This window comes from Syngnathoides biaculeatus, chromosome 9, assembly GCF_019802595.1.
Source record: "Syngnathoides biaculeatus isolate LvHL_M chromosome 9, ASM1980259v1, whole genome shotgun sequence".
Lineage (NCBI taxonomy): Eukaryota > Metazoa > Chordata > Actinopteri > Syngnathiformes > Syngnathidae > Syngnathoides > Syngnathoides biaculeatus.
The window spans coordinates 30,711,525-30,739,116 of record NC_084648.1 but is presented as its reverse complement, the minus strand read 5'-3'; the positions used below and the strand labels follow the sequence as shown (position 1 = coordinate 30,739,116).

Here is a 27,592-nt window from a genome sequence, read left to right as displayed (position 1 = left end):
ATCTGGAAAGTAGCCTGAACCATAAATGTTTGCAGAAACACTTACCTATAGATGACTCCTTTACTGTGAAGGAAGAAGAGACCAATGGCGATCTCTGCTGCATAGAACCTGCAATTACAACAAGGCAGGCACATAAAAATCAGGCTCCAGCTCTCTCCCTGGGTAAATGCAGAGGGGTTGTGTCAGGAAGGGCATCCGGCGTAAAAACTGTGCCAAACAATTATGAGCATTCATCTGAGATGACACGATGTGGCGACCCCTAACAGGACAAACCAAAAGAAATACATATACGTACATCGATAGAACTTATACTTACTGATAGAGCGTACAATCTGAGCTGATGCACAGCCAATCACATAAAGACAAATAACCATTCACACCTACAAATAATATACCCTCTAATATGTATTAATTACCTAATGTGTCTGTTTTTGGACTGTAGGGAAAAAATGGCATTGGAAGAATGTGCGTGCTTAATGTTGACATTACCGTTTTCTATTGAAGCCACAGTTTCGCAACAAATGAGAGAATCGTTTGGAGCCGACTTCCAGAAGAATAGAAAAGTGCTGCTTAAAAATTCTCATTCGCGAGTCAACTTTGTGAACTTTGAAACCGGCCGTGCCCCCTGCAACTTCTCCAGCATACAGCAAAAGACTTGATTCAAAATCAAATCAAACCATTTGTCTAAACACACTTCTTACTTGTTTATAGTTCATGACAGCAGCCGGTGGGAGAAAAAGTGGCGTGTGGCAGCACACAATATCTTTTTTCATTAGCAATTGACTGTGGCTTCTCTATGGGACCTTAACACGGTCTGGATCCGGACTGAGGTCTGCCATTTGAACAAGTATGAACTACAGCAATCATGAAAAAAAGGTTGGGAGAAAGGCTGCTATTCTTACACTGCCTGCGGTTCCTTGAACTTCCCCACTTGTTGGATGTGATACATGAGGTCCCCTCCATTCACATACTCCATGACAAAGTACAGACGATCCTGTGCACATACAAGACGAAAAAATGTTTAAAAACCTAAACTTTAGCTTTCCTTTTTCATTAAATATATTTCTTTTTTTTAAGACTCCTAAGGATGAAGGTGATGATGACTTATGACTCCCCTTGCCAGATGTTCTGAAGTATTATCTTGATTGTCTTTCTGCACCAATAGGTGGAAGTATTAAATTTTACAAATGATTTCCTCTGCTAGAACATTCTGGTTCCATTTTTTGTCAGCAAGATTATGTCAAACTACTTTTCATAAAACTTAATGGAAGGGTGGGTTGGGGTTTTGGGCACAGAAGACCAGGTTACATTTTAGCATCTACATTTTTCAAAAAATCCCTTTTCAAAATATTTTCTTGATTTTCTTGCCTTTTATGAAATAATTCAGTAAAAAAAAGCAGAGATCGTAATGGCGTACAGCAGTTTGGCCTCAGCGAAGGGATGCACCCTGTGACATTCAAGCATAGAAATGGCTGTGGATGTACTGTAAGCGCATATACTGTTTAATCAAAGCCAATGAAATGAAAAGGGGTGGAGTGTTTCTTTTTGTGTGTGGTAGAAAGAAAGAACATATCTATTGCTAACGTCCGAGCTTCATCTCTTTTCATTTTCTCGGGCCTGCTGAACTTCCAGCTCTATGTCAGCACAGCCTCACACCGTCAAACTGAAAAGAGATGCTCATCTGCCTTCTCGCTTCAGCCATAAACCAACTACAGTTTTCACAAAGGCAATGTTATTAACTCAAAATTATGGATGAAAGAAAAAATTTTAATAAAATCAGACAAAACTGAATAGTATATACAGTGAGATCCCTCCTGAAGTAGTGCTGCAAACCTGGTGAACGGCTACAGGAAACGTTTGAGCTCTGTAATTGCAAACAAAGGCTACAAAACCAAAATATTAACATTGGTTTTATCGGGTGTTCAAATACTTATTTGCAGCTGTATCACACAAACAAATTGTTAAAAAAAATACCATACATTGCGATTTCTGGATTTTTCTTGCTCCAAGTAGAGATACTTTTCTAGTGACGTAAAGAAACTGGAATAACCTTGTTTCAACCCTCTCACCTGAATTTTTTTTTTATCCATATTTTATGTTTAGTGAGGCACCACAGAGACAATATAACTTCCAAAATACTAAGTTTTTTTTTTTTTTCGTTTAGGAAAACTTTTAAAACTTTAATACCTGTTCTCTCAATGTAAAGTTTATGTTTAATACAGAGTAGTAACTGAATCACAAATGTGAAACTCCAATTGATTATAATAATATTTGTCGATTAATGTGACAATCGATTACTGGTACTTAATTGTTGCCTCTCTATAATGCATCTTTGGGAGTACAGTAATTTCACTTGTCTGGCTTTGGTCCTGCCAATTCCCTGTCCACCATTTGTTGAGTCACCCAGCAAGGAACTCAGCCCAGATTTGTTAAGTTAACATGGCCTTTTTATTATTGTGCCACAATACCAATTCTACCTTGCAGCAGGTAACCACTCAAAAAAATCTGAGCAATTGTGTTGCAATTTCATAATGACTCACGTCAACAGTTTATTATTGTTGAACGCTGCTTTATGACATCACATGAATGGTTAGTCACCTTGTGTATGTTAGCACTTAAAAAGCCACAGAACAGTTACTTTTTCCAATTAGGCCTTGAGTGAATATCTGCGTTTGGCCTCCAGGGGTTGAATGTGTGTGCATGTATGAGTGTGCATCTGGGCGACACAGTAAATGCAGTACAGTACGCAGCACGTTATTTGTGCTATCAGGTTGTGTCTGTTTTTCCCTCAGGATACAAATATGCAGGTACTCTACGTGATTTTCCTGTTTAACCCTTGTCCCCATTGTATTCTAATTGTTTGTGGGGTTTTTTTGTGTCTTTATTTCAGGGGGACCTTCTTTGACATCAGAGCATTGTACCCACCACAGTCTGGAAGCACGAATGTAGCTGTGTGAGGAAGGGCGGTTTCTCCTGCTGGGCCAGGACTCTCTTCTCCACCATGGTACATTCAACGTCGTCGTCCTGAATCACCACGTCCTTTTTCAGGATCTTTATTGCATACAGCTCTTCCGTGGCCTTCATCTCTGCCAGCATGACCTTCAGTCGCGCATAAAAAGTCATTTTCACCAGTGATAGAGCAGCTTATGTTCTTGCTTTTAACATGTGCTGTGCCTGAGGAAAGGATATAGACATTCCAGTTTACCTTGCCAAAGCTGCCTTTCCCAAGTACAGCCAAGAAGGAGAAGTCACTGAGTTTGACCTGGTCCAAGCTGCTGATCGGCAGCTGGCTGGATGGCCTGCCGTCTGTCTCGGTCGTAGCCTTTTTTGCAGGGCCCAGCTTGGCTTTCTGTGCTCACATAACAAGACGAGGTGAGTCAACATTCACGCCAAGGAGCACGCAAATGCAATCACCGGACGCAACATTCCGTTGATAGCCAAATCCAAACGCTCCTTTCACAAAGAGAATTATCTCCTTTGGTTGAAATTTAATTTTACAATAGATTTGGCAGTCTTTACAAAGTTGAAAAATGTTGACTGATGGTAAATTTCTGCATCTTCTCAAGGTCTACCCAGGCTTATTGAGTGAGAACGTGAGCCAAATCCTTAAACCCATTTTCATAGTTTCAACGTTTGTAGAATGGAGCTCACAACACATTTAAAAAAAGAAAGTACAGGAAGACCCTGTTGTAAAAAAAGAAAGTACAAGAAGACCCTGTCTGTCAGTGAACATTTTTCACACACTTACTAAAACTTGACATTATGACACGTGAATTATACAACCTTCTCCATCCATATGGGCGGAAAACACTTGTTGCTTATTTGTACTTGAGATAATAAAAAAATTGAAAATGCAGAGAAACCATTCAACATTGTTAATTGATGAAACTCCTACATTTTTGCTTTGTCACAGGCGTGGTTGCATGAGTTTTCAAATCGAGAGGCACAAGCTACACCTACGTGCATGCATGCCTCATGTACAGTAGACAAAGCACTCGTGTCAACACTTCCTGCAAAACATAAAACATTTTCCTTGAAGCTTATTCATGCCAAATCCATAATTCACCTTTATCAACAACTGAAAAATGTGTAATTTAGCATATTTTTACACTAGAAATAGCCATAAGATTGATGAAGAGGAATTTTGTTGATTTAAACATGGCGTGGATTACTTAACTGCAGCCAGCAGAGTTGCTGGTGATTCATTCTCAACTAGTTTAGGAAGAAAGAGGATTTCTTCCGTGGCTCATTCAATGAAGGATTCCTTGGGCTCCTTATAGGAGAATAAAAGTACCTGGAGGAGTTGTGCCACAACCCTGAATGTTGAGAATGTTGAGAATGTGAATGTTGAAAGATGCAAATGAAGGGTCCCGAGGAAGAACAAGATGACATCCACCATGAGAAGTTGACCAACATTTACAGTTGTGGCACAAATCCTCCAGGCAACTTGAGGCACCTCTTCTATAATACGATGTTGGCATGAAACAGGACTTCAGAACATTCTGAGAGAGTCTTCCATGAGAAAAGAAAAAAAATGCCTATTCCTAAACTTCATGTCATGTCCAAAGTTCAGTCAACCAGGATAAACACTAATCCAAACTCATGCTGAACCTGGTGTCGTGGTTACAATCAAAATCCAGAGAAACTTGTGTTTCTCTAAGAAAATAGCCACCAAAAATGCATTAAAAGCCAAGCAAATACTTCATTTTCACACTTTCTCCAAAAATTTAGCCTTAGCCAATGTGAATAATAAACACTGCTCTACAACAAACATTAGTTTGACCGTATAAGTCGGCAAACGTACAACGGACAAACCTCAAGTATTCCGATGACACAGCTCCACTTTCCAGGTCATTTCAAACGAGCTTGAGACAAAGAATGAGCAGCTTGAATTTGGTTAATTGCATGACGTAGAGTCTACATCTAATGGGCAAAGCGCGGAAACTACACCAAACCACAGCACACTTTGAAGCTTTAGCAAAAGACAAGAGCCTGTCCGAGCCGAGCGAGCAGCCTTACTTCCTTCCTGCAGACGCACCTGATCAGAGTCTTCCAAAAGTGCTTGGTCCTGGACCCATAAGGAGAAGCAACCAAAGAGCCTGACTCACGTTGAACAACTCAATGGGAAAACTTTCATACTTATAAGACAGTTATGGAACAAGCAAAAGTCCAGCACACACGGAGACAATACGTCATTATAGTTAAGCAAAACAGCCATTGATACTCTACCTTTTCTCTGCATGAAGTTTGCCTTATGTCGTCATGAGACTTGTTTCTAGTAATTTGGCATCAGGTTCGGGATACTAGCATTAGGAGCTTGATTAATGGAATTGAGCAATATGGAGGCTGAGCACCCTTTGGTCTGCTTTCTTAAAAAGGGGGGGCCCATCGCCCCAGGTACAAAATTCAAAACGTTTCCAAATATCGTGGCCATATTTCCAAACGATATTTTGCGTGAAACTTCTTGTGGTCCATGTTTTTCAGATGTCTAAAATGGTGAATCCAACCACACAGTGTGTCGTGAGCTCAGGTTTTCCAAGGGAAATTGAATGATTCATTTGAAAAGTAATACAGTACTTATATGCTGTAAATAACATATCTTTGTTAATCGATCTAACAGCCATAACAGATGAATGCCTTTCCACTACCAGCACACATCATAATTATTTCAAACAAAATGTTTTGGGGGAATCTTTGTTCGTTGTTTGGTGGGGTAATTTTGGATTGTTCTCATGTAATACTGTATGTGGCCTTGCTCAGTAGAACTGTCCACTAGTCTTTACATTTTGCTTTCTACTGACATCTAGTGGTCACAAGAAGAGCACAACGATCTGGAAAAAACAGGAAAGGCCTGCTTTTATATTTCTCTCTTTCATGTTCATTTCTTCAAATATCTGAGGCAAAAATGCTCCGGAAAAAGCTCAAGAGCACAGGAAACCATTTCATTTTGAGTTTTTAAGCGCATGCATCAAATTCTTGTTTTGGTCTTCAAGTTTTTGGGAATTACAGTCTCAGAGGACCTGAAGTGGGGGACGAACATCAACTCCATCCTCAAAAAAGGATGTACTTCTTGCGGCTTCTGAGGAAGCACGGCCGGTCACAAGAGCTGCTGAGACAGTTCTACACAGTAATTATTCAATCAGTACTGTGTACCTCCATCACCGCCACAAAAATGGACAATCTCCGACTACAACGGACAATCAAAACCGCTGAACGGATTGTCGGCACCACGCTACGCACAATCGAGGACTTGCACGCAACACGAACTAGGTCAAAAGCAGGCAGGATCCTTTTGGACCATCCACATCCTGGCCACCAGCTCTTCCAGCTCCCTCCGTTGGGAAAACACTACAGATCAATGAAAGTCAAAACTAGCAGGCATTGAAACAGTTTTTTTTTTCCCTCTGGCAATTAAGTCATTAAATTCTTGATCAGCGAACCTACTATTTTTAAGCCTTGTGCCATGTTAGGACACTCACTCACATCCTGCTGATCCAATCAGTATTAGTAATATGTTTATATATTTTTTTAAATATTTTGAAGAGTGCATAATTTGTCACTTTAAACTACTCCCTTTTCATAATTGACATTAACACACTTATCTATATAGATTTTACATCTTGCACGTCTTACAAGGAATAGTTCCTATAAACAGAAATCTCTTGTTCTTTGTACTTGTTGCTATATTGTTCCTTGTTCTTTGTTCTGTTTGTCGTACCAGGGCAGCATCGACTGCCGGAGAAAAATTCCTTGTGTCTTACACACTTGGTCAAACTTAAAGCTGATTCTGATTTTGATCTACTGGGTGAGCATTTTTCAATGCTATCAGCTATTATGTTCTAAAAATTACTTTTCTTGCAATGACTGGCAACACTCCCGACTAATAATACTGAAAGAAAACCTACAAATCAGTTAAAAATTCCAGAAATGAACAGAATCAAGACAACAGGTCCCTAAGATCTAAAATATAACTATAATGAACACCTGAGAGGTGAAAATTTGGAAATAATTGCTACCAGCAGCGATAACATTCACTAACAAGGAACACCAGTAAAATTATCAGGTTGAACTTAGATTAGAATGATTAATAACTAAATTACTAGCATGAAAACACCCTTCTCTACCCTGAAGAAAGTACAAATAATGATAATGACATACTGTAGATACAATATATTCTTGCACAAAGAGATCCCGACATGTGAAACTCGCGGAAAGTAGAAGAAAGAGGTCAAAAAGTCCCTTTTGCATCAAAATCTGTGCAGCAAATAGCCTGTTTGGCCATACAGTATCTATTTTTACTTTATAGGAATACTGCATCAAACCTCCATCCATCCCTCCATTTTCCAAGCCACTTATCCTCAGATTTTCATGTCAACAGAACAAAAAAAACATATTTAGCTTTACGGCATTTTTGGTTGCTTTGGTTTGTTATCTTCTGTATGAAATGTTCTATATACAGTGTAGATAAATATGAATACATTTGCCTTGTCCTTGCATGTTGTCATTATGAAATCCTTCACTCATGCATATTTTGCCAATTTGGTTTGTTGGTTGTAAACGTTTATAGCACAAGGAGGGTTTTTGTAGGAACTGTATGTACATATATAGTTCTTTATCATTTCTTTTGTGTTGTATGATCTGTTTATTTTTACTTAAAGTTACATCAAAATGCACATCTCACTTTGAGTTTCACCTTACACTGATTGTTCTTGGCAAATAAAATGGTGTTATTAATTAAAATGTTCAAATTACATACTGTACAAATGTTGAAAGAAAAAATTTGCACAACTACAAAGCATTGCCATGTATTGCAATACTTTTTAATTTGCACACACTTCTAGTAATGTATTTTTTTTAAAAATCACTAGAAGAGAATTAATTCAGGAGGCTAAACAATTGAAAGAAAGAAATTCAAATTCCAAGCTGCTGTGTGCACAATCAAAATCAAGTAATGCTTCAATGTGTTGAAATGTTCTTGCTGGTTTCACGTATTATCTTAAAATCATTAAAAAAAAAAAAAAAAGTAGAACCTTGATTTAATGGACTAATGGGGTGTGGGTTCATCGTTAAATCTGTCATTTAAATTTAAGCACTTTTTTTTTCTTGCCTAAAAACCTCAATATAGTACAAAATTATTCTTTCGTCCTTTTTTGTGCCCTAAACGCTGTACAGTACAAAACTATTGTAAATTAATTTAATTCAGTGGCGCATGGGAGGGTTGATTTTGATTTCCAACTGAACACCATTTTTAGTCTGTTAAATCCTAAATCTGATAAATCTGGGTTTGTTGAATCGAGGTTCTACTGGACTGACTTTTTGAGGTTATTTTTGTCATTGTAAAGGTGAGAAATTTTCTAACATAAACATGTGTCACTCATAAATCCCAGAAAGCACGATCAGTTGTCATGAAAAAATGCAGAGGACGATCCTCACCTCAAATTTCAATCTCAGTTCTTCGTTCCCATCATCCTCCTCCGAGATGGGGACACTGTAATACTCCCCCTCCTCCTGGCACAACAACTTATACCTGAAAACCCATGACATACCGTCAGCGAAGGCAAAGTGAGTTTAAAGACGGCAACGTGAATGTGAAGAAATAGGTCATTACCAGCCACAGGCCGGAGCCTTCATGAGCTCCGACACACCAAAGGAAAGGGCACCCATAAAGTCATTCCTGGTTGTCCGATCCCAGTCCCACACTTCCACGGAGAGCCTGCGGTCCTTGTCCGTGGCTTTCAGTTTGCTAGTACATCCAGATAATTATTAAATGGTCCACTGATTTACACAATATCTAAAACAACCAAATATAAGATGGCTATTACTTACAAGGTAAAAGTCTCGCCCCATTTGGGGTTGAGGTTGGAGCGGATAGTTTTGGTCTTCTGCTTGGTCTCATTTTTGGGATCAGGTATGAGCTTGAGTTTGACATAGGGATCAGACAGGCCATTGGGGTCCATTGGTATCAGATTCCTGCCTTCACCAACTAAAACATACAAAGAAGAATGGAGAATATTACTGTAGACCAATGAGGGAATGCGCAAGATGTAGTCAGAAGTCACCCACCCATTTCTGTTTATTTTGTTTTGTTTTTTGCACATAAAATACATAATTTAAGTTTTGTTTTTTTTAAGGTGTTATATATGTAACAGTTCTTGAGATTTCAACATGGGACAGAAATCTATTCACTTTCTAAAAGTTTTTCTAAATTGAGATTTTTTTTTCCATGTTAATCAAAAGAAATGGTAAGAGTTTCATTTAAGATGACATTATTCAACCACATGACAGTATTTTGCTAAGAACCGTTTATGGTGCATACGGATTTGTAAAGAGTCAGAGGACGGCCATCGTGACACATACAGGTCTATTCTAAATTTGAAATGATCATGAATTTGAGCGGTCACTGATCTACTATACTTTTTCTTTCTTCATACCGTCTCAGATTTTTCAAAGGGGAAAACGGTATTTAATCTGTGATGAAGTCTCACTGAATATGCATTTTGTTTCATCTGTCCACTGTAAATCCTTTTGGTCAGGAAAAGAAAAGAAAAAACAAAGCGTAGTCTTTTGAACAGCGGGCGAACATCAATGGAACACACTGCAGGTGTTCAAGATCAAATACAATTCACACACACTATATGTGTGTGTGTCTGTCTGTCTGTCTCTGTCAGTCAGTTTGTCTTTCGGTCTATCTGTCTGTCTGTGGTGACACTGTGCTTTAGATGAAGCAAAAGGAGGAAGTGGGGGGGGAGTCTATTATCTTTTCCTCGTGAAGTGGAAAGTAAACAAAAAGGAGACACTGGAAACATAAGCACTCCATTCAGCAGGATTAAACTCCATAAGACACACAAATGGAGGTACACAAAGATGCATTTACAAAATATTTTATTGAATATACATATATCAAATGAAACTAAAGCGCAATTCACCTGGACTGAACTGCATACAATTAAATCACTTTAGAATCAAAGTGGAACTAAAGAAGAGAGTGATTTTTTTACTCAGTCAAGAATCTGCTAAACCAGGGGTGGCCAGACTTTTTTACCCCAAGATGTACTTTTCAAGCAGCCAGCCTCTCGCGAGCTATCAACGACGGGGGTGGTGGCGTGATGATGATGCTCCCAAACCGTTTTCAGGTTAATGTTATGTAGCCTCCTATATTTAAAATACAGAATTAGCTTTTTGTGCACTATATTGTCTGTGCTTTCATCCTTGATCAGGCTGTGACAAGGTGGAATTTTAAAATTACACACCATCTCATCTTGCACTTTCTACTTTGGCTTCAGACCAGACCTTTCCCACTCGGAAAAGAGAAAATCTTGTCCAGTTTAAAACTCTCGGTGTAATGTTATAAGATTAAAAAAAAATATGTATATATATATATATGTATATATATATATATATATGTTAAATATTTTCGTTTCGTCTCAACGGAATTAACTTTCAACAAAGCTTTGTTTGACCGGCAATATGACGACGTAAAGAAAAATCAGGTGATTTTATGACGCAGCTGCACGAGCTCTATACTTGTGTGACACTTCAAAATTGTTTTTTGACGAGTGAGGCCCATCTATGAAAAATATTATAGTCACATTACGATCAATTAAGTGGTGGGCAGCATGACGTAATGATTAGCATGTCTGCCTCACAGTTTAGAGCTGCTGGCTTTGAATCTTAGCTCAGGTCTTCTTTTGTAGTTTGCATGTTCGCCATGTTCATTAAGGTGATGATGATTTCCTGTGTGAAAATGCGGACGTATGTCCCTGAATCAATTGTGCTCCAGAATTACAAGATACAGCTCATTATTCACCAATAGTTTTGCTATTGAAAGTGTCACAGCTAAAGAAGAGTTGGCAGTGCTACAACATGAAACCTTTTCAGCTGCTACATCTAGTCTATTCACAGTAAAAGCAAGATTTTGAAGTTGATTTCTTCTTGGCAAAAACCTCTTGGGATTTGTATGCTGTGCCAGTGATTCAGCTATTCTATGAAGAAGGAAATGGAAGAGAGAAGGCTTCAGAGTGAAAAAAGCTCAGGGTCTAAGTATGCTGCTGTCCACCTGCCAGGCTGCGTGCAAAGCCCAGAAAGACTTGAACCAAGCCCAACTTTACCTTCCAGCAAACTTTCTTTCTTTCCAGATACACTAATGGGAGGAAAATCAAATTTTTATTGTTGTTTTGGTGATTAGCTGGCAGAATGAGAAGCCAAAGTCAAAGAATTAAGGTGTTACAAGACAACAAAACATTACTCATGGAAAGGGTATTATACACATGCATTGATTCTTCATTAGGTAAATTTATTAGATACAATCTGAGTATGATGCAGAGTAGTTTCACACCACTGCAAACTACAACCACAATTGAAAAAAACATCCATCCATCTTCTATCGCTTTTCTGAGGTCAGCTTGTGGGAGCAGTAGCTTTACCAAGGAGACATAGACTTTTCTTTACCATGCCACTTCTTCCAGCTCTTCCAGGGGGGTCAAAGGCGTTTCCAGGCCAGCCGAGAGATGTAGTCTCTCCAACGTGTCCTGTGTCATCCACCTGGGTCACATTCCAGTGGGACGGACACACTCACTCACCAGGGAAGTGTCCGGGAGCCATCCAAATCAGATGCCCAAGCCACCTCATCTGGCTCTTTTCAATGCAGAAGAGAAGCAGCTCAATTCTGAGCTCCTTTATGATTACCCCTATCTCTAAGGGAGAGCCTGGACAACCTGCAGAGGAAACTCATTTCGGGTCCTTGTATCCGGGATCTTGTTCTATCGGTCATGACCTGAAGCTCATGATCATAGGTGAGGGTAGGAACATACCTTGACTGGTAAATAGAGCACTTCGACTTAACTTCTTCTTTACCGCAATGGAGCGATTCAAAGTCTGAATAATTGCAAATGCTGTACCAATACTTGAACTCGTCCAATTGGGCAGAATCTCATCTCTGACCTGGTGAGGGCACGCCATCCTTTTCTGAGGACTATTGACTATTCTCAACTATTTTCAGAATAACTCACATATTGGCACATTCTTTGCTCTGAATAAGACTAAAATGTGACAACCTGCCACAATATTGTATACGTAACATATCTTAGCATTCTAAGTATGTCAGGAAGGAGCTAAATTTAGCCTGGGTTGTTAGCGTTTTTGTCACATGGGCACATACATGTCCACTTTCAATGCATTATTTTGAAATCTCTTCTCTAAGCCATTTATATTTAATAGTAATGTAAATTTGAAACTATGTATATTGGGACAGTAGCTTTGAGCAGACTTATGGTTTCAACTATTAATGTCAGCATGTCTAAAAACAAACTTACTTGTGGTCTTCCGTGGTTGCCAGCAGTCTCCCATTAATAGTTGGGGTTAACTCTATTCAGGGGCTGCTATTTAAAGGTCTACCAATAGGTAAAGCATGATTTTTAGTTTGTTTTTAATTTTAAAAAAGGCAGCTGGAATGGACTCATCTGTTTTTTCATCACACGTCATGATGTCGTATATGGATTTTTGCATCTCCCGCCATGAAAGTCCTCTTGAGGGATTTGTGTTGGAGAAGAACCAGGAAGTGACGTTTCTTACAGTAGCAGGGTTGAGTGTCTATATTGGTTTATACCTATTGTACCGGTGAAAAATTACTCGTTTTTTTCATCGTGTTAGCCAAAATGCTGGCTGGTCGCATTGCTGGATTTTGCTCGAACACTCGGGAGGATGGATGCACACTTCACACTTTTCCAAACCACCCGGTTCGTCGTGAAAAATTGATTGCACGGCTGCAAAGGACAAGAGCTTTGTGGGTTCTAAATAACAGGTAGGTGTGTATAGAGCTATTGAAAAAAATAATAGTTGTGGGGGAATAATTTGTCTCACAGTTTATAGCATACGTTACGTGTGAAATTAGAATAAATCCCCTTGGTCAAACCAGCAACATATAACAAACCATTTGTATTGCGTGTAAGACAATTTAATCACACACACAATACAATACAACAAAAAAACAATAGAATAGAAGTACAAAGACAGTTTATAGTAGTGTGTAACACGAGCAAACTAGCTAACTAGACGTATAGTCACCAAACTCGAACAACTTCTCCGGAAGCAGCAATCATAAAAAGCTCTGTCCACGTCAGACGACGTAATCCTTCATCCCAGTTACAAAAGACCCGCGTCATAATAACTTCATAAAGCGTCGTCATCCGCCGGCCCGGTTTTGTTGTCAGACGGCCTGGCGTTTGCCTCGATGCAGAGATGGATCAGGCGGCGAGGTGGTTTTTGGCCACGTGCGGAGGTGAGAAAGGGAGGAAAGTAAATCCATCCTGTACACTAACTCCTGTGACTTGTCAACACCTACAAAGCACTATCACATGAAGCATAATGCAACATAAACTGCACACACGTCAGATGGGTTAACAATTAACAGCCACACACAGGACAGTAAGTCACTAGCAGAAAAAAAAAGATGAGAATTGAGAAATGGTAACAAAGCAAGGAATCAGGCATCTTCCAAAAGTCAATAAAAGTAAGATATTCATTGAATATCTGCCAATGTGACTTCCGAGTAAACAGAGCCAATCTGCCCCGTGAATGCAGACAAGACAAGACACATCAAAACATTTAAAAAAAAAACACACCTGGTATCATCTAAATTACAACAAAAGCACAGGCCGTTAAATATGGTCAAAAGCGGTGTATTGACCATTAGACTGAACACTTTTTTACATATGGCTGGAAGTGGCGCAATACCGAGGTCACCTGCAATAAAATGAAATGAGGCAGTCAAGGCCAACTCAAAGATGGAAAAATGTTTACTCTCAAATTCATCCATCTAGCTAGGCATACCACTATGGAATATTTTTTAAATGGATTCATTCTTTTGACAATTTATTTTGCATTAAAGATTATTGGAAAATATGTTTTCCTTATTTCTGTTTATTAAGTGATTACTGTCATTTATATAGTATTCTTTAATAACAAACCAAAGCAATTAAACAACAATCAAGCAATATCCCACTAGAGGAATGTTGTAGTTACTAACTTTTATGAAAGTGAGAGCTACTTCTTTTATACTGATTAACCTCAAGTGCTTCTAGTTGATATATTAATAAGTAGTTTGATATATTGATTCAGGTTCAACAGCATGTCAAATCCAGGTTATTCAAAAACCTAAGATGATTTTTACCAAATTCCCCTTTATTGTATTTCCATACGTATATGGCCAGGGTTATATGCATCCATCCATCCATCCATACGTATTCCATAAGTTATAAGATTCACTTTCTATGTATCAGCATCATAAAATGGGGAAAAACATTGATCAATGTGTTCCAGAGTAAAAGCAGATGTTTACAGAGCTCTTATTTTGATTGGATGCAAGCGATAATCAGTCTGTTTCCATGGAGGAGTACAAAAGTCACAGATTTACTGTTGACAGGTTGAAATGTGAAGATTTGAACAATTTCAAGTCAAACAATGGCTGGAAATTCATTTATTTATTTATTAATCATCACAATACTCAATTAATTTGGTGATCGATTAGTTGTCGATTAATTCTGACACTTAATACCTGTCACGTCCCATCTGAACGAGAGGTAGGACCCAAATGCAGGAACTCGGAAGACGCAAAGTAGTTCAAGAAGAGACACGTTTATTGTATGCCGAGGTCGGGGATCGAGCAGGCAGTCCGGCGCAGCAGCGGTAGTTGTGACGTCGGACGAAGACAACAGATGAGCGGACAGGCAGGAGTCGGTACACGGGGAAACAATCAACGCAGGCAAAAGGATCAAGGAGTCAGGCTTGCAAGGTTGGTCAGAGAACGGACGGAGGTCGGTACACACAGGTTCAGTCAGGAGTACGAGAGTGCTGGAACGGGACATAAAGCTCAACGAACTGGCGGCTGACCAGTTGTCACTGGGTCCTAAATATACGGGGGATGATCAGCCCGCATGAGGCACAGGTGTGTGCCTCCCAATTAGCGCAGCCGCACAGCTCGTGCTGAAGGGGCAGGATCATGACAATACCCATCCATTTTCTATCGCAGTGATTCGCAAAGTGTGGTAATAGCACTATTGGTACGACACTTTTCACTAGCAGTATGCAAAAGAATCAATAATTTGCGACATTTAAAACATGCAATGTCCCTCATTTTCCTTACGAAGGTCGCGGGTATGCTAGTGCTTATTGCAGGGTACACCCTGTACTGTTTGCCAGCCAATCGCAGGACACATATAAACTTCCAACTATTCTCACCTAACAACAATTTCAAATCTTCAATTCACGTAATATCATATTTTGGGGATGTGGGAGGAAACCAGAGTACACAGAGAAAACCCACACAGGCATGGGGAGAACATGCAAACTCCACACAGGCGGGCAAGGACTTGAACCCTGGTCCTCAGAACTGTGAGACAGATGTGCTATCCAGGTGATCACCGTGAACCCCAAAATCTAATTAAAACTATATATTTTTTTAAATTCAGTACAGTACAAATTTACTTTTCATGTTCAATATATTTTTTAATATTTAAAAACACTTGTTTATTTGTTTAAATGTGTATTTAATTCAATATAAAAATTTGTATAAATTTAAAAAATAACCTCTGCCTTGTTCTGGTTTGTATTTGAAGACCTATGTATGTTGGGGGGAAATCTGAAACCACTGTAGGGCGGCACGGTTGAGCGACTGGTTAGAGTGTCTGCCTCACTGTTCTCCCCGTGCCTGCATGGGTTTTCTCCAGGCACTCCGCTTTCCTCCCACATCCCAAAAATATGCATTAATTGGACACTTGAAATTGCCCCTAGGTGTGATTGTGAGTGCGGCTGTTTGTCTCGAGGTGCCCTGCAAATGGCTGGCAACCCATTCAGGGTGGAACCTGTCTCCTGCCCATTGGCAGCTGGGATAGGCTCAAGTACTCCCCGCGACACTTGTGAGGATAAATGGCAAAGAAAATGGATGGATGGATGATTATTGAAAATGGTACTATTATATCAGGATAGCATAGAAAATGAGTAAGGATAATTGTTAATATTTAAAAGTTTTTGGTCTTGGACACATTGGTCTTTTGTTTTAACAGCCACAGATTAATTTTTAGCCACTGGAAGTCAAATGAGATGGGCTCCCTAATGAGGACAAGCGTGGTAAGAAAATGTATACAGGTGAGCAGCAGGAAAAATCCATTTCATGTTGCAGTAATTTTTGTATAAATGTGGGGAGCAAAGAATTTACATTTTCCTTAAAATCTTAATCAGAGAAAGATACCAGTGCAAGTCCACAAAGGTGCACAATTTAGTGCAGGTCTTCTCCACACTACCTACAGGTGGCAGAGTTGTGTAACAGGCACAACCTATAAAGTAACAGGCGTTACTGTGAATAATTGGACACAGCAAAGTAACAAAAGAGTTGCTGAGAACAAGACGAGGGTGGTGTGCTCAGCACTGACCAATACAACAGAGCAGTGTTCCTGAGTTATGGCTGGGCGGAGGACGGAATTAAAGCACCACGGTTGTCCTTCACTACACACACAAACAAAACCTCTTGTGTCTCCTTCAGCCCCTCCCCGCCAGCCCTTTTTGCCCACGACAAACCATTTTATGTGTCTGTACTGAAACTGCAACAGTGACAAATAAGTTCATTTTGCAAAGGTTTTTACCAGATGGCTGTTTATCTGCTGGTCTTGAATGCACGTTTGAAAGAATCTTCTTCTTTTCCTTTCGGCTTGTCCCGTTGGGGGTCGCCACAGCGTGTCATCTTTTGCCATCTTAGCCTATCTCCTGCATCTTCCTCTCTAACCCCAACTGCCCTCATGTCTTCCCTCACCACATCCATAAACCTTCTCTTTGGTCTTCCTCTCGCTCTTTTGCCTGGCAGCTCCATCCTCAGCACCCTTCCACCAATATACTCACTCTCTCGCCTCTGAACATGTCCAAACCATCGAAGTCTGCTCTCTCGAATCTTGTCTCCAAAACATCCAACTTTGGCTGTCCCTCTAATGAGCTCATTTCTAATCCTATCCAACCTGCTCACTCCAAGCGAGAACCTCAACATCTTCATTTCTGCCACCTCCAGTTCTGCTTCCTGTTGTTTCTTCAGTGCCACCGTCTCTAATCCGTACATCATGGCGGCCTCACCACTGTTTTGTCAACTTTGCCCTTCATCCTAGCAGAGACTCTTCTGTCACATAACACACCAGACACCTTTCGCCAGCTGTTCCAACCTGCTTGGACCCGTTTCTTCACTTCCTTGCCACACTCACCATTGCTCTGGATTGTTGACCCTATATATGTGAAGTCGTCCACCCTCGCCATCTCTTCTCCCTGTAGCCTCACTCTTCCCCCTCCACTTTTCTCATTCACGCACATATATTCTGTTTTACTTCGGCTAATCTTAATTCCTCTCCTTTCCAGTGCATGTCTCCATCTTTCTAATTGTTCCTGTGCATGCTCCCTGCTTTCACTGCATATCACAATATCATCTGCGAACATCATGGTCCAAGGGGATTCCAGTCTAACCTCATCTGTCAGCCTATCCATTACCACTGCAAACAGGAAGGGGCCCAGAGCTGATCCCTGATGCAGTCCCACCTCCACCTTAAATTCTTCTGTCACACCTAAGGCACACCTCACCATTGTTCTCCTGCCATCATACATGTCCTGTACTATTTTAACATACTTCTCTGCCACACCAGACTTAAGCATGCAGTACCACAGTTCCTCTCTTGGTACTCTGTCATAGGCTTTCTCTAGATCCACAAAGACACAATGTAGCTCCTTCTGACCTTCTCTGTACTTTTCCACTAGCATCCTCAAGGCAAATAATGCATCTGTGGTACTCTTTCTAGGCATGAAACCATACTGTTGCTCGCAGATACTTACTTCTGTCCTGAGTCTAGCCTCCACTACTCTTTCCCATAACTTCCTTGTGTGGCTCATCAACTTTATTCCTCTATAATTCACACAGCTCTGAAGATCGCCTTTGTTCTTAAAAATGGGAACAAGAACACTTTTCCTCCATTCTTCAGGCATCTTTTCGCCCGCTAGTATTCTGTTGAATAAGTTGGTCAAAAACTCCACAGCCATTTCTCCAAATTGCTTCCATACCTCAACCGGTATGTCATCAGGACCAACTGCCTTTCCATTTTTCATCCTTTGTAGTGCCTTTCTGACTTCCCCCTTAGTAATCATTGCCACTTCCTGGTCCTTCACACTTGCCTCTTCAACTCTTCTTTCTCTCTCATTTTCTTCATTCATCAACTTCTCAAAGTATTCTTTCCATCTATTTAGCACACTACTGGCACCAGACAACACATTTCCATCACTATTCTTAATCACCCTTACCTGCTGCACATCCTTCCCATCTCTATCCCTCTGTCTGGCCAACCTGTAGATATCCTTTTCTCCTTCTCCTCCTGGCCTTACTACCTTTCCACCTGCTCTCTTGGATGCACAGAATATCAACCTTTCTCCTAATCGTCATGTCAACCAACTCCTGAGCTTTTCCTGTCATAGTCCCAACATTCAAAGTCCCTACACTCAGTTGTAGGCTCTGTGCATTCCTCTTTTTCTTCTGATGATGGATCCGGTTTCCTCCTCTTCTTTGTCTTCGACCCACAGTAGCTGAATTTCCACCGACGCCCTGCAGGTTAGCAGTGCCGGGGGCGGGCGGTGTTAACCCGGGCCACGACCAATCCGGTATGGGATTCTTTAGATGAACGCTCATATTTGTCTGGCACAGTTTTTACGCCGGATGCCCTTCCTGACGCAACCCTCTGCATTTATCCGGGCTTGGGACCGGCCTACAGATTGCACTGGTTTGTGCCCCCATAGGGCTGCATTGCACGTTTGAAAGAATGCCAGCTTGAATGTTTGCTTCACAACTTCTTGGCTGTGACCACAAGAACTTGATAGAGAGAGAGAGAGAGAGAGAGAGAGAGAGAGAGAGAGAGGAGAGAGAGAGAGAGAGAGGAGAGAGAGAGAGAGAGAGAGGAGAGAGAGAGAGAGAGATAGATAGATAGATAGACAAGTAAAGTGTGTGTGAAAAAGGCACTTATCAAGAAAAATAAGGGGGGGATACCAAATGCATTATTTAACAAGTTTGAATCAGTTTTGCAGATCAATGCTAGCCAGCTCTGCCCTTATACTTTAAATTGTGGCCTTTTTTGCAACAGAAAAAAAAAAAATAGGAGGTGCACCAACCAATCAACTCACTTATTGTCGGAGACATGTTTTAATTACATTCTACAATGTCAGCAATGTCCCAAATTGCACTAGTAAAACAAATAATAGTGTACAGCAGGGCTCAGCAACCTTTTTGAGGCTGAAGGCTACTTCGTGAGCACCGATCGTATGAAGGTCTACGTGACCTGTTTGCGGCAAATTTCAGACTCAGTTCATTACATGAAGAGTTTGTTTTCAAAACGAGACATAGGCATTTTTTTCAGATTTACGAAACTTTAAAAAATTATCCATCTGAAAAAAATGCCTATGTCTCGTTTTGAAAACAAACTCTTCACATGTACATAAAATATTTTGGCTTTAATTTATTGTAGTAAATTACATTATAGATTTTTTAAAATTGTAATTCACGTAAGCAAGTCAGATTCAGAATTTAAAGCACAAATGATAGTAACAATTTGTGGCCTATGGTATTTTTAGAACACACCTCGAGGGCGCCTTATATGGTCCTCGCGGGCTACCATTCGCCCCGCATTGGTGACCCCTGGTGTACAGTATGATACAGTACTAAATAGTAAATAACACGGAAATGTAGCTACATTGCGGCAATGTAAAATTGGTCAGATTCAGTTCCCTTGTCACATCTCACGCTTGACCACTTGCTGCTAAGGCAGAATTTGCACATCGGTGATTGAGTCCTCCCCAATGTGCCTCGCTTCTCACTTGAATCCGGCTGGGATAGGTATAGAAAATTGGTAACTTAAAAGAAAACCTGCACCATGCAATTATATATCCTTCTTGTCCTAAAACATCCCCCAGGGTCCCACCATCATGATTCTTTCTGGCTTTCTATTCAACTTCCACATCCTACCTTATTGCAGAGACCCGCACGTTGGCCACAAGCAAGATCTGAGTTTCAGTCGGTCAAAGTGTATACATACAGGCATCAGAAGACTTTTTCTCAAATGAAGTGAGAGAAGTTGTTTGAACTAACATTAAACTTGATGCTCGAGAGGCCCGATGAGGATGCTGTTTATTTTAAGAGCAATGCTGCACGTGTAAAAATGATGTAAATATTCTCCCTTCCCACAATCCAGCATGCTATTTAAACTGTGTAATTCAAATCTATTTGGAAGGCTGCCTGTTTGGCGTCAACAGCAGCTAATGTAATCTGTAATACAAGATGGCCTGAGTGTGCTGTGTGGTTAGTACATCAGTTCTGTACACACACACACACACACACACACACACACACACACACACACACACGCACGCACGCACCCTCGCACACACTCGCGCACACACACACACAATCCATCAATCCATCCATTTTCTATAGAACGTATCCTCATTAGGGTTACATGTGATCTGCAACGTACCACAACTGACTTCAGGCAAGAAGTGGGGCACACTACTAGTTGCAGGCCAATTGCAGTGGACACAGAACATTTACACTCACCTTCACATCTATGGCTGCAATTAACCTAAAAAGCATCTCTTGGAATGGAGAAACAAGTCCAAGTGTCAGGAGAAAACCCATGCAAACTCATTCAGAACAAGCAATGATTGATTCTAACCTAGGATCTCCTAACACTGAGGAAGAGATTGCACCATGTTTCTGTCATGGTTATATTATTCTTTGAAAGCCACTCTTTTCATTTTTGAAACCTCACAATAAGCCAAAGAAAGACAAAACACCCACAAATGTCAACGAGAACAGTCTTTTTACTCGAAGTGGCAAGAACAAAGTTTGTTCGGGCCACAACATTTTATAATTGAAGAACGACTGAATGACTTGAGGAGCAGACACACATCACGAAGGCTCCTGGAACCTGTGGGACCCAAACTGGGCCTTTTTCAAATCTGCAGCAGATTGGAGCCACCACCCAGAGCATGTGGACAGAAACAAGAGGAAGAATCCGGTGGTCCTTCTATACGTGGCTGTTTTGTCAGAAAGATTTTCCCCTGCATGACATATGGATATTTTTCAAACCAATTAAAATCCTCAGACAAGAGCAGTTTTACGCCAAGGGCAAATTCCAAACTTGTTTGTACAGTGCATTTCTGTGCAATACAGAATCCAATGACATATATTGGAGGGACGAAGCAACCACTGCACAGACGCAAGATGCAACATCAGCAAGCGGTTTCTTCCAAGTCTAGTCATTGGTTCATTTGTATCTCAGGATCTTTTCATGACAACCACTTACAAATTCTGGATAGGAGGGACCATTGTTTTGAAAGAGGTGTGAAAAAAGCCATCTATGACAAACTAGAAAAGAATCACCTATCATCTGGCTCTCTCAATGATGGCAAGAGTGATACGAACGATCTGTTTTGCAGCAAGTCAAGTGGATGACCAAATGATATTCATTATGGTCATTACAAACGCTTTGCTGGGCAACAACAACACCCTGTTTTTTACCACCCTCAGGGGACACGCCCACCGAGACAAAAATATAAGGATTACACAATTGAAGAACCCTTTTGGATTAAATGTGAAATGTCTTAAAGAAGAACTAGTCTAGTTGCCTCGATTCAACCTTTACGGCCTGGAAGATGAAGAATCGACACTTCACGAGTACTCGTATGGCCGGACGGTGACAACAGACATTAGCTTTGCTAAAGACACACTTTTATGTGCATAATATTCTTTCTACTGATTCCAATGAAATGTTCACCATTACTTTTTGTACGTGTTTTAGAAATGTTTATACAGTGGTACCTCTACTCATTAAATTAATCCATTCCGGAAGTCATTTCGTAACGTGAATTTTTTAAAGTACAAGTGCATTTTAACATGTAAATAGGGTAATCTGTTGGGTATGTGTGAAGTAAACATGGGGTATTGTTTTAATCTTTGCAACGTATTTTTTGAATTCATACTTTTTACTGATTGGCTACATTTTCAACATTGAAGCTGTTTGATCTGTTTTATTTGCCACCTCCCAGGCACAGTTTACCCTGTTCCTCCACCTCCTATTCATGTGATAATTGAGAGTCGCAGAAGCTCTTTGCCTCACAACGTGCGGACCTCAGTGAGCCAGCTAATCTAATGATTAGATGAGGCCGCTGTCGGCGCCCCTGCAGTCATCTTTGTTCTGGTCGATGTGCTAATTCTCCGTCATCAAAGAGCAAGGCTTTACATCATGCCTACAAATAAGATCCAAAAGCTGTTCCAGACAAATGAAGACACTTTTAGTGTTCGCAAAGCAACCTCATTACACAATTCAGGCTAACCCTGTACGCTGTGTATACAAATTGCAGTCCTTTTATTATTTTTAGAATTGCATACTAACTAACATCAATTTACAAAGACTTAATTATGTTATTAGCCTGCAAATTCAGATACTGGTTTAAAACCAAAGAATTTAAAGCAACATTAAAGAGTAAGTGTATGAAAGGAAAAAAAAATCTACCAAAAAATTTAGATGTAACGCTTGCTTGTCTGTGCCATGGCACTCCTAATTTAGTTTTCAATAATAATGCTGGACCAGCCAGGACAGTCTCTTGAGAGTTCCAAAGTCCAAATCCTTACAGATAATAATTGCTGCCCCAAAGTCCCATTCTCTAACTGATTTGAGCATCACAAATATGTGATCACAAAAATGTGCGCTTGGAAAACTTAATGCTATGAAGAAAATGGTCCTCAGATGCGCTTGGGGAACGTGCAATTCTGATGTAAGATATCCTGCTAGGTTAACAGGGGCCCGGTTGATTCATTTTCCAAAGCCAAAAAACACAGTTGACGAAGTGTCTACGATGGATTAAGGCTCGCAGAAGGCCTCCCGTACAACTCACTGTGAAAAATGTCAACAAACACAAGGCTGTATGTTCGAAGGTAAGTGGGGGAGGAGTATCATTGAGTTTGATTTCATTATTATCAGTGCTTTATACATTGCAGGAGAACAACTTTCACTTTTTTAGTGTATCACTTACCTGCTGAATGAAGTGTGTTATGTTTTATGCCGAAGAGTTGAGTTCATGATACGTAAATGCATGATGTCATGCAAGGGAAATGTCTATTTGCTTCTTTGTATCACGTCAGACTTTTAAGACAGAGCACTGGGTTCGATTACAAGCCAAGTTAAATGAATACACCCACTCACTTAAAAAGACTACAATGATATTACTCGTGATCTTTTCAAGTAAAAAGTACTCATCCTGCTTTACATGTGCAGAACGATAATATAAATAATAATAAATAATAAATAAAATAGTGGAATATTTTATCCAATTGGATTTCAATATGAAGTTTGCGAGGCGTCAAAGTTTTTTGCATCGATCACCAACGTTTTGCTGTAACTCTGACATTGCGTCCTGCTACGTCCAAAATCATAATTCCATGTACATATCGTTGCGTGAAATAGTTGAGACCTCAATGTAGAACTCTCTTGGACAAGTCTGACGCATTTGGCAAAAAACATATATTATCTGGAATACATGATAGAGAATCGACTTCATACATGTTCTGTTCAATTGCCATTTTTGAAGCTTGTGGGACATGGCTAAGGGGGCGGAGCTTAAGATCACCATCGGAAAGGTTCATTCTGAGATCCCGGGTTCAATCCTGGACCGCCTGTATGGAGTTTGCATGTTCGCCCTGTGCCTCCGTGGGTTTTCTCTTGGCACTCTGGTTTCCTCCCACATCCCAAAAACATGCAACATTAATTGAACACTCTAAATTCCACGTAGGTGTGATTGTGAGTGCGACTGTTGTCTGTCTCTATGTGCCCTGCAATTGGCTGGCAACCAGTTCAGGGTGTACTCTGCCTCCGATCTAATGACAGCTGGAATAGGCTGTAGGACTCCTGTGACCATTGTGAGGATAAGCGGCCAAGAAAATGGATGGATGGATAGTTCCAGTGTCTTGCTCACATCATTCCATTATTTTCCTTTGAAAAGATAATTCCTACTGTTTATATTCTAATGATGAAACACAAATTGCATTTCCTGCTTAAGGTTTAGTAAGAAAGACATTGCATACATAAATAAGTAAATAAAGCTCTAGTGCATCTTATTGTCTTATCAAAGAGCTTTTTCTGTTCTAGTGACAAGTATTTATTTATTGACAGTTTTAACATACAAGGCATAATCAGGATATTTCTTTTGGCTGCGGCGCTCAAAATTAACAAATTGCAGCAAGAGGATTTTAACAGATTAAGAGGGCCTCTGAAATGTTACCTCAGAATTCAATCATTAAATTAGGAAACGTTCTGCTTTGTTTGCCAAATGACCGGAAGCACCTCTCTTGTGAACAGTATTGTACAATGCAGGCAAAGTAGCAACAAAACACTGTGGAACACCCTTGTATTATATTTGTTTTAATGTTTTAATGTTCCTCCACCACAGCAGTGCTTGAGCAAGTGCAACGGATCTGCAGTTACTTGTGTACTTAAGTAGCTAAATTTCAGTCTCTACTTCTGTACCTTAGTTAAGAACTTCAGTCAGAACCTTTACTTTACCTAGAATCTTATTTCACACATGTACAGTATTTGCCTATGAAACAGAAGTACTGATACAGTACTGAGATATTGGTCCTGCTGGAGTTCTTCATTCCAAATGAGACAAACAACATGGTGGTTCATTTTTTGTTCAATCCATTGTTACCAGTTCAATTAGAAGTTCATACATCCTTTCTTAAAGGAACACTTAGTCCAAATTAATAGGAATGGGGGCACACATTAAAAGTAGATGACGGTTCAGTGTTTCTTTTAATGCCAGAATTATCCACAGATTTCACCAAGAAAGTAGTATCGAAATTCCTCTCTCGCCCGGCGAGAAAACTAACAGCCAATCAGCATTTGGCACACCTGCAGTGCTTCCTGTTCTGACCCCCCCATTGCTCGTGGATACGTTTCACCGAACACAGAACGTCCACTATCTGGCATTTTGTGGCCGATTTTTGTGAAAAATAATTACAAACAAACAAAACAAAAATAACATGATGTACAATGTTCAAGCGTGTGCGCTTGAACCAGAATACACACAGCCAGCACTTGACGTGTTGTAGAGGGGGCATGCCACTAACGACGAATAATAAGAGTCCCATTATATGGACCGTGGAGATTTTATGCTTTTCTGAGGAGTTGATTTCGGTGTAGAGATTGTACAGCAAGCGTGGCCAGACTTTTTTTTCCCCTCAAGTTGTAATTTTCAAGCAGCCAGCCTCTCGCAAACGACCGGCGGCGGGGGCGGTGGGGTGGGCATTGTTGGATGCATGGATCGCCGTAAAGAGTAACCAATAAGTGTTGTATGCTCAGAGCCAACAAAGCGAGTGTAACAGCGAGTCGATGCTCCGTGTTATTACTACTCCCGCCATTGAGCAACAAAACAAAATTAAAAATGTACATTGTTCAAGCGTTTGAGCCTGAATACACACAGGCAGAAGTCGACGTGTTGGGAGGGGCATGGTGCTGATGACGAACAATAGCAGTCCCATGACATGGCCCGTGGAGATTTTAAGCTTTTCTGAGGAGTTGGTTTCGATGTAGAGAATGTACAGCAGGTGTGGGAAGACTTTTTTTTTCCCCCAAGTTGTAATTTTCAAGCACCCAGCTTCTCGCATTCAACCGGTGGCGGGGATGGCGGGAGGAGGGGCCTGGGGGGTTTGCATGCGCGCATCGACGTAAATAGTAACCGAGAAGTGTTGTGTGCTTACACATATATATCCATCCACCCATTTTCTTAGCTGCACGATGGTCGCAGGAATGCTGGTGCCTATCCCAGCTGTCAACGGGAAGGAGGCACGTTTACACACACACAGACACGGGGAGAACATGCGAACTCCACACACGGAGGTCCAGGATTGAACAGCTGTGCCACCGTGCCGCCTCATAAAGTCTGGTGTTCTCTATACAGTACCAGCACGAGAGGCTATAACTAAATGGCTAATAACCAGTCATGATTAGATGCGTGCAAATTTCCCCAGCTAGTGAACAAGCCTCACCTGTGACAGCCATAGCTTTATCCTGTCACGTTAACCCTACGGGACTTCTCAGTTTTGTGGCTTAGCTAGAAACGAACGGTCTGTAATGCTAAGCACCAGCGAAGTTAGGGGCGGGGTCAAGGATGTTTCTTCCGTGTTTGGCTGTGAAAGCTGGCAAGCTGGATTTAAAAAAAATTCTTTATTTTCAATTTTTTTTTTCAATTAATGTCCAAAATTTATGTAATGATAATAATATTACTTCACATTGGAGGGTTTATTATACGTATGAATTTTGGGGAGAGTCTTCCTTTAATGTCACTATCCAAGAACATATTATCTCTTGAAACCAGTAATTGATTAAAACTACAACTTGCAATTGGAAGTCAGAACAAGAAATAGTGAGTTAAGGCCAGATCATAGGAATTCCCAGATAGTGAATGTATTGGGTTCGAAATCATAGCAAGCAGATCGGATGCTCGCGTATCTGATCTGATGAATGCACGGATGAACAAATGAACATGTCAGATTAAAAAGTGCTTTCTGAATATTTATTTTTAACTAATGCATCTGGCATACAATAAACGTATTTATGGTATGGTATTTTGTTGGGGGTGGCGTTCTCAACTGTAACAAGGCCCACGGCTCTTAGGGGCAAAAGGTTTATTTGGGACGACAGCAATACAGGGTTTAATGCCATCCCAATATATGTGTACAGTATATCCATCCATTTTCAACGCTGATTATCCTCACTAGGGTCTCGGTTATGCTGGAGCCTATCCCAGCTAACTGCGGGCAGGAGGTGAGGTACACCCTGAACTGATTGCCAGCTAGTCGCAAGGCTTATAGAAACAGACAAGCATTCAAATTTAGAGTCTTGAATTAACCTATCATTCATATTTTTGGGATGTGGGAGGAAACCCAGAGAAAACCCACCCACACAGTCACAGAGAGAACATGGAAACTAGGGATCGCAACCGGTTACAAATAACCGGTTATAACCGGTTTTCTAAAACCGAAACCGTAATCGGACTTTCAAAATCGGTTGAAATTTCCAATCATTTCTTCCGGTTCCGGTACTCTACATTGCGCTATTTTTTCATCATCATTTCCATTTTTTTCAAGTTTCGCTGTTAGAGTAAAGTTGGACTCAAAAGAACATTCAGTTAAATCAAAGAAACATCAAATATGGCATCGAGGAAACGCTCCAAAGTATGGGAGTACTTTGCAAGAAGTAAAGAATCGAAAGATGAAAGTGAGTGCAATTTATGTAAGAAGCTTATCAAGTGTGGAGGGGGATCGACGTCCTCCATGGGTCCTCATGTCGAGAAGGTACACGGCTTGAAGTTGTGTGATGATAAAGACTCAAAAGTTGCAAGAGTTGAGGGTGCGTGTCGTATTGATAAATATCTACTGAAAAAAATGACAGAAGAAGTCTCAAAGTTAGCAGCTGTGGACGGCTTGTCCTTGCATGCAATTGCTAATTCTGAATTTATTCAGAGAAATCTAAAT

At 40.5% G+C, this 27,592-nt stretch overlaps 1 protein-coding gene across 1 annotated transcript in view; it reads right to left on the bottom strand.

The window, feature by feature from the left end:
* Positions 1-27,592, bottom strand: part of prkcaa (protein kinase C, alpha, a) — a 205,912-nt gene that overhangs the window by 55,538 nt on the left and 122,782 nt on the right. The window contains exons 6-12 of the mRNA XM_061829216.1: positions 8,827-8,983; positions 8,609-8,743; positions 8,434-8,527; positions 3,206-3,349; positions 2,926-3,099; positions 903-994; positions 46-108 (exon numbers count right to left, since the gene is read on the bottom strand). Coding sequence (XP_061685200.1) covers positions 46-108; positions 903-994; positions 2,926-3,099; positions 3,206-3,349; positions 8,434-8,527; positions 8,609-8,743; positions 8,827-8,983 — 859 coding nt within the window. The remainder of the gene's footprint in view (positions 1-45; positions 109-902; positions 995-2,925; positions 3,100-3,205; positions 3,350-8,433; positions 8,528-8,608; positions 8,744-8,826; positions 8,984-27,592) is intronic.